The sequence below is a fragment of the Cyprinus carpio genome, chromosome A21 (assembly GCF_018340385.1).
Source record: "Cyprinus carpio isolate SPL01 chromosome A21, ASM1834038v1, whole genome shotgun sequence".
Classification (NCBI taxonomy): Eukaryota; Metazoa; Chordata; class Actinopteri; order Cypriniformes; family Cyprinidae; genus Cyprinus; species Cyprinus carpio.
In genome coordinates, this window is record NC_056592.1 from 6,464,749 (window position 1) to 6,472,528 (window position 7,780).

The window sequence follows — 7,780 nt, forward strand, 5'->3', positions numbered from 1 at the left end:
AACTGCATTTAATTGTCACTGCTGTGAAATTTAACCACAATTAAAACATCTCAGCAAAAACAGCCTAATTTAAGCAGCCCTCCATTAAATAAAGAAAGCTTGTCCGGGGTTGGTGTGAATTAGCGTCATGCTCGTGAGGGTCGGAAATGCCACCAAGCTAAATAAAATACCCACAAAATTCAAGATATGATATAAGGCCCTGTATGCGTTCTTGTTTTTTATATTTATAACAAATTAAGTTAAGCAATATCACACAAGCAAGAGTGGTTTCTCAAATATCAACACGATAGCAAGTTTATTGAACTGTTGTATTTAAATATCTCAAGTTAATATCACAATAACTGACAACATTATCAACAAATCTAGAAGAGATTTGGCCTCGGGTGGCTGGAGAGAATAAGTTTAGAGACTTAATCTTCTGTAAGAGCAGAGAAGCCACAATAATGTACATTATTGTATCCTGTATAAAAAAAAAATTAGCTCTACATGTGTGATAGTCCATGCAGAATGGTTTAATTTCAGATGAAAATGTAATAAACTGCGAATCAACTTCAAAGTTGGATATGGACTAAGAAATCTTATATTAGTAATTAACATGAACAGATTTAGCAGACTTGAATACAAATTTATTGAAATGCTAATTGTTAAAGATTTTTCTAATATGAATTAGAATAGCTGGAGTACTTCGGAAAAACGGCTTGAAGACACCACATGCACGATATCAGTTCACATTTCACAGGGTTTAATTACAGTATTTAGAAGTATAAAAATATATGCATAACTACAAACAGCTCAGACATTACTATGAATAACCAAACAAGCACTCATCAACTGAAACCATTTCAAAAATTAGAAGCATTTTAAATGAATTTAGATGACAAGCTTTAGTCTTATTGAGGCCAAAGGGCCGTCACTTAGAGCAAGGCACAAATATACCATCCATTTCAGAAAGGTGCTTTGAGAATGATGGGAAACAAAGCAAGACTGTGTAAAAGGAACAGCTCTCAATGCATAGCTATTTGGCTCACAAATTTTAAATGCTAGACCGTAAGTCCAACACTTATTGAACTTAAAAACAAAGCTGTACAATACTGAAAAAGTTCTTAAGTTCATTGAAGGAATGAGTTTATACATCCTCAGCCTTTTTCTTTTTTTTCTTTTTCTTCTCCACCTGTGTCGCATCAGTCACTTCAGGCTCCACCTCCTCTGCATCAATCTTCCTCTTCTTTTTCTTCTTGGCAGGCATGGCCTCATCAACACCGTTCGTCAAGACCTCCTCGTCCTCTTTGACCTCCGGTTCCTTCTCAGCCGCCTGCTTTTTCTTTTTCTTCTTTATGGCATCTTTGTTTTCCTGAAGAACAGAGAAAACCCATCAACACTGTGTATGAAATAGAAAAAAGAAAAAGAAAAAATGCTCTGAGATGACCATGTCCTGCTCACTTCAGTGATCAAGCCCACAGAGTTGGGCCTGTCAATGGTCGGAGGAGCTTTGCTTTAGCATGATCGATATGAGACGGGTCCATGAGAAGGTCCAGCCTCCAGTATAGTCATGCTACTTGTGCTAAACACCACCAATGAAGGGTTAAGCCCAATTTATACTTCTGCGTGTAGCCTGACGTGCACCTCTCCAAGAATCTAACAGTGCGTCAATTCTACACGGACCGCAAGCGCTGTGATTGGTCTGCTAGTGCCCCTCCCTCTGTATGTACTTCAGTTTTGTGTGCGTTTCTGTGCACTTTAATATATTTTAAATGTTACACCTTCTTATATAAAATAAAACGCCTGTTCCGTTGTTTTCTCCTTTTTGTAGTTTATTATACATCACTGGTTGTCCGCGACCAACAATGTTGATCTGCCATGGTACAAATTCTTGTGGAGACTGAAAGAATGCCATTTTCTCCTGTTCCGTTGTTGTCTCCTTTTTTTAGTTTTAAATAATTTAATATTTGCCGTCGTCATGGCTATAATGCTTCTCTGACGAGCCACTTCTTCGGCTTTTGCCGTGGTACCGCAGGTTACACCAGCAACATTCCTGTGGACACTGCAGACTAGCGATCTGCATGTCGACGCGGACAGCGACACAGAAGTATAAATGAAAACTGATGCACAGCCTACGGCGTAGGTCCGACGCAGAAGTATAAATCAGCCTTTACTCAAACGTACCTCAGCCTCGCCATTGGAATTCTTGGGTTCCTCGTCATCCCCTTCTGCTGTGGAAAGAGCTTCCAATTTCCTCTTCTCACGCTTCCTTTTCTTCCTTTCTTTCTTCTCGAGCTTGCGCTTGATTTCGGCAGCCACCTCACTAGCCTGCGAGACAGAAAAATGTTAACGTATTTGCATTTGTATAAGTCCATTATAAAATATGAATTTTATAATGCTGTGTCAGGCTCATTAAATCAGTTTTTGCCTCCATGTAGGAGTCAGGAGAACAAGACTCATCACCCACAGCACTAACTGAATCCAGTGAGTTGATTAACTCATTTACCAGGTCAAATTATCACAAACTTTGTGTTTGGAATATTATGCCATTAGATTAACTTAACATCAACTAACACGCTAACTTGGCAAGTTATGTGTTACTATAACATTTCATAGTCAAAGGTTTAATTTTTAACTAGCATGCTGAGTAATGATCACTTCTCACCTGTGCAACAGCTTCTTTCATGACGTCCAGGTTCTTACGTGGTGCCTCTCCTGTCTCATAGAACGCCAGACGGTCTTCTACCTGGTCACGCAGCTTATCACCGAACACACTGGTGGGTAACTCTGAAGAAAAAAAATAAAATAAAGAAAAAAAAAAAAGTCAGGCCAAGAACAAACAAGCACTACTACAGAACACCAAAGTGTTTGAGCCAAAGTTCTGCTCAGAATTATCATTTCAACAACCACTGAGGTGGATTACTGTTGACGAAAAATAAAAAAGCATCATAGCAAGAACCAAATAGCAGTAACTAAAGAAATGAGGGGAGATGGGATACTCACCAGAAAAGCAGTCAATGCGTGATGCAATTGTACACTTGTTGGCCAGGTAACGAGAGATGCGCCCTTTGTTCTTGGCAGCTGCACGTCCGATGAATGTTGAATGGAAAATGAGACCATACTTTGGCGTGTTTCCTCTGGTCTTCAGCGCCCTAATTCACAGAACAAAATCCATCTACAACACTATTTTTGAGGGTCTACACCTTGTAACAATGACAAAAATGGAGGCAAAATGGGGACAAAAAAAAAAAAAAAAATGAAATCAAAACCTTTTTGTAATTGGGTGACTGAACTTGCATTCTCAAATGATAAATTAAACCAGTCATACTAATATTCTTCAGCGAAGAGCCAAACACATCAACAGAAAAGTGCCATTTAAACATCACTTTGTCAATGATTATAGCACTCAAACTATTTAGGGCCAAAACTAAAAATTCCTTTTTGGTTGCTGAAATTGATGCAGCACTATTAAAATTTACTGCTATAGTTTAAGGTCTTAATAATGACGAGAAAGAATTTGCCCCATCTCAACAACATCTTCAAATGTATCTACCTCTGAAAACCCTCATCAGCTGCTCAGACTCGGGGGTACGTGAGATTGAGTGGGATCACATTATGGTGTGTTCACTGCCACACCAAATAACCCACTCCTGCTATGTCACCCGCCCTGCCATCACCGCAGCTGTGTGAAACCCCAGCAGGGAAGGGGAGCCCCAGTACCTGAACAGGGCCTTCTCTGCCCCCAGAATCTGCACAGTGGAGGCTGGATATTTGGCTAGGTTTGTCAGACTGCCGGCGTGAGAAATGAGACGAGCACCCACCTATTAAAAGAAAAGATGTGAGAAAACATCTATACACACCAACTTGATACTTCTACAGAATTTACGAATTTTGAGAGAGGTTGAACTAGCAAACAAGCAATTAAAGCATAACTGGAAAAACACTTATGGTCGAGTCTTAAATGTGAAAATTTTAGATTAATAATTTACATAAATTATAAAAAGGTACAACATACTACATTGATATACTTAAGTCAAAAAAATCTCAAATTAAAAAAAATTGTTAAAACAGCAAATTAAGTTTAGCACAACAAACACTATTATATACTTATTGCATTTTATAACAAAAAAAAAACCAAAAAAGAAATACATACCACTTCACCAATGAGAGCTGCAAGATTTGGCGCCACCTGGCTCATTTTAGATTGCAAATACGCTTGCAGTTCCTGCCTGTAGTTTGTGAGGGACACAACACGACTGGAGAAACTCTCAATGTTGATCAAGTCAATAGGAGATATGTCCATACCTTTATATAAACAAAAAAAACTGATGCATAAACTTTTCCCTTAAATCATTGGAGCGCTTAAACTAGTTGAGCTAAAGTGAGGTAGGCTTGTTCAGTTCAGTGAGGTATGCTGTCATCACATGGTTTCAGGGGATTGACAGATTATAATAACATCATAACATCCAAGACAAACCCACATTAAGCATAATAATGACAGATGAGCGCATCTTACCCATAGAGCTGCGGGATGCTTCTAAGATGGCCTGAGCTTTGCCACTGTCCATTGTGATCTCCTCTATAGCTTCCAGCATCTCCTCAGTCAGCTCCTTCCTGTTCCCGATCAGCTTGGCCAGCTTACAATACATACTATTATCATTCACTATCTTTATCAGTTCTGGAAAGTGGTATCCGTACCATTCACTGCACAGATAAAAACAGAGCAAGTTCCAATAAATGAATGTCCCAATAAGGGCCATTCACACAGAATGCGTCTTTGCATCTAAAAACGCTAGAGATCTCTGGTACTTGTAGGTCCTCACAAATTGATTGTATCTTAATAGAACCATGTTAAAAAAATAACTTCATTTAAAAAAAAAAAAAAAAAAAAAAAAAAAAAAAAAAAAAAAAAAAGTACAACAAACCTAGCCAAGTTTAAAATTAAGAAACCCAAGAAATTTCTTAAAGTCTTAATTTCTTCATTTACAAATGTTAAACCTTCCAGCTACTATTATGATTGCACTAGGCCATATCATGATTTGGATTTTATTTTGAATAATCATGCATCCCTAAGTAACGATTACTAAATGCAAAACAACTTCCCACTCGAGGTCTGTCCCCCCCTCAGGTTGTGTTCACTCCAGTCTGATGGACCAAACACTCCTGAGGATGGACTTTACTGTCCCTCCACTTCCTGTACAGCCAGAGCACTAGGGGGCACTGTCTGTGGTAAGCATTAGGAGGCTGCTGTATTCGTTTCCTGTAGTTTGATCAATCTAAAAACTCCAATGAAAAACATCTTACCGCACACGCATGGAGAACGTGTTGATGTCTTTGTCCAGCTGATCGAGGAGGGCGATGGACTGGATGATCATATTGTCCGCTCTGTTGACATTGAACTTGACTTTGGCTCTGGAGTAGCTGTGACCCAAACCTAGCTGAGCTTTGGACGCGGCCTGAGCGGTGAGTCCCTTAACCAGGGAATGAAAGTGCAGACGCACACCTGTCAAATCACAAACAGATGCATTAGAAACAGTCACTGCTGGACTTATAAAAACACACTTTTTTTGCCTGTTTGTTCAGATTTTCAGTATAAAGCATCAGAAATCAGGTGGTCTAGGTACATCATTACAGCAGGCTTTAGAAAATGTTTGGAAATATTAATTTGCATATTATTTAAATCAGGGGATTTTAAAACTTTTCCAAGGGTCCACAAGGGAGTGATAGGGCATTCAGGGAGATAGAGAATAGAATAAAAACAATTAAATAAAAAAAAAAAAAAAATTCCAAATAAAAGTCCACACATTTATATTACAAATGTTCAACAGTAAATATTGGGTCTTTCATACATGAAAATAACTACCTTTTAAGTTTTAAGATTGGGGTCCTTTATACGAGGATGATTTTGTTTGGAGTCCATTGTATCTAAAAGATCGGAAACCCCCCGATTTATTAAAAAAAAAAAATAAATAAATAATATCATGCTCTCTGCTCACCCCTTATTATTTCAGCTACAACGCCTCCAGTCTGAATGGACAGATTGAGCTCTTCTTGAAGTACAGCACCAAGCTTAGCATCAGACACCCCCAACATTGCCTTCTTTTTACCTCCGGACGGAAGGTTGGTCTCCAAGAACAACTTGAGATCCACATGGACAACTCCTGTCCGAATCAGATTAGAAACTAGGTGTGAGTAATTGTAAGTCACAGTTTGTAAGTTAACAGGTCAACCTCAGATGATCAGTTTGTAGGTATGCTGTCATCACAGTAATTCAGTGGATTGACAGATTATAGGTACATCATTGCATCCAAGAAGCAGTTTAAAATAAGACCTTCATCTCGCTTACCTTCTGAGACTGCATTGATATTTTCCAGTGCACCATGGGCGGATTTAAAGGGGAAGAATGCACTTAGTTTGATCACGCTACTGAATTTGCCAAGGTTTAGGACACTTTGCTCCACCTATAAAAGATAATAATGAATTACTCATATATATCTCTGATGTATGCATGACTTCTAATCACTTGGTGGCCATATATATCTATACAATATCTATAATGTGCATTTACTTTTCCTGCATATTCTAAATATATTTTTACATGTCTAATATCTTGTGCAATCTATGCATAGCACATAGGTCATGAATATTATGTTCAATGGTACTTTTATGGGTGGGATTTGAACTTACAACCTGGTTAGGACCCCGGTTCTTCATGTTGTTGGAATGCATAGTTTACTTCCTTTCTGCATTTCTTCAATATACAAACCTGAGGCAGAAGCATTCCAATCTCTTCCACTTCTTTGACAGCGAATAACGCGTATCCAGCTGCATGCTCGAACAACACGTGTAAAAGCACCTGAGAGAAAGAGAAGGCGAGATTATTTATCTGCCCCAATACCATAAATCACTAATTATACCAAAAATGCTTCATTCCTACATTAATAATCAAGTAAATAATACATTACAACATAATATTATGAATCTGATAGGATGGAGTTGCAGGTCAGCGTGTAAGTTAGCCCACATGGCGTTGGCACCTCCAGGTACAAAGCAAATGCTCTATTTTACATATTTAAAATACTTATACAACATTGCGTAAGTTGAAGATAGCGCTCGCTAATAAACTACCCTCTGTTTAGATTTTATTGCATTAGAGCTTGAAGCTGGGGAGATCCACATTAGCATGGGTTAGCATAGACACACCACGTGCTCCTCTAGCGGAGCAAATACTCAGCGCGTGCCACTTTTAAAACTGATCAACATCTCGTAGCTCTGCGATCGGTACCAGGACATCGATCCAAAACACTAACTAGAGGCGAGTGAAACTTCAAGAGCCCGGTAGACTGAATTTAATGGTTGCTGTGGACTTCAATATCACATTGAGGCCTAGTGTAATTAGATTCACCTTTTATCCTCATACAGCCTGCAGAGATCGATTAAATTCAGTTTGTATTGTGCGATCGCATCATAATTGTGCACAACAGACCAATCAAAGCAACTGTGACAAAACTGTTATAGCAATAAAGCTAACGTAAGACAGTACTACAAACACTACAAAAGCTCGATTTTAAATACAATACACTCGTAGTATTTAAATTAATGCAAAACACCGATCTGGTAATTTCTAAAAAAAAAAAAAAAAAAAATGCATAAAAAGTAATGCATTTTTACCATGTTTACTGATCTCGTGCGCCACGCACAAGGGAGCGTGCCGTTCCTTCTGATCACTTGAACAGGAAAGAAATCCGCATGCGCTCAAGTACGCAAACCCACATGATTAAGTCCCGCACCCTATCGCGAG

The 7,780-nt window shown here is 38.6% G+C and overlaps 1 protein-coding gene and 1 non-coding gene across 3 annotated transcripts; both read right to left on the reverse strand.

The window, feature by feature from the left end:
- Nucleotides 1–721: 721 nt before the first annotated feature.
- On the reverse strand, nt 722–7,780 carry LOC109045211 (nucleolar protein 56-like). 2 transcript variants are annotated; one of them, XM_042778765.1, is made up of 12 exons: nt 7,651–7,780; nt 6,746–6,835; nt 6,326–6,440; nt 5,976–6,140; nt 5,284–5,482; nt 4,496–4,683; nt 4,133–4,284; nt 3,700–3,800; nt 2,983–3,131; nt 2,645–2,766; nt 2,164–2,307; nt 722–1,351 (listed from the first exon to the last, which is right to left on the reverse strand). In XM_042778765.1, exons 1-12 carry the CDS (start codon nt 7,651–7,653, stop codon nt 1,127–1,129), a joined length of 1,653 nt encoding a protein of 550 aa, XP_042634699.1. In that variant the 5' UTR covers nt 7,654–7,780; the 3' UTR covers nt 722–1,126. The 2 variants fall into 2 exon arrangements, with proteins under 2 accessions (XP_042634699.1, XP_042634700.1); XM_042778766.1 differs by having other exon boundaries at nt 6,667–6,835; nt 7,651–7,725.
- LOC122134818 lies at nt 2,380–2,447 on the reverse strand. The gene has a single exon (XR_006153114.1). It is a non-coding gene; the product is annotated as a small nucleolar RNA SNORD57 (small nucleolar RNA).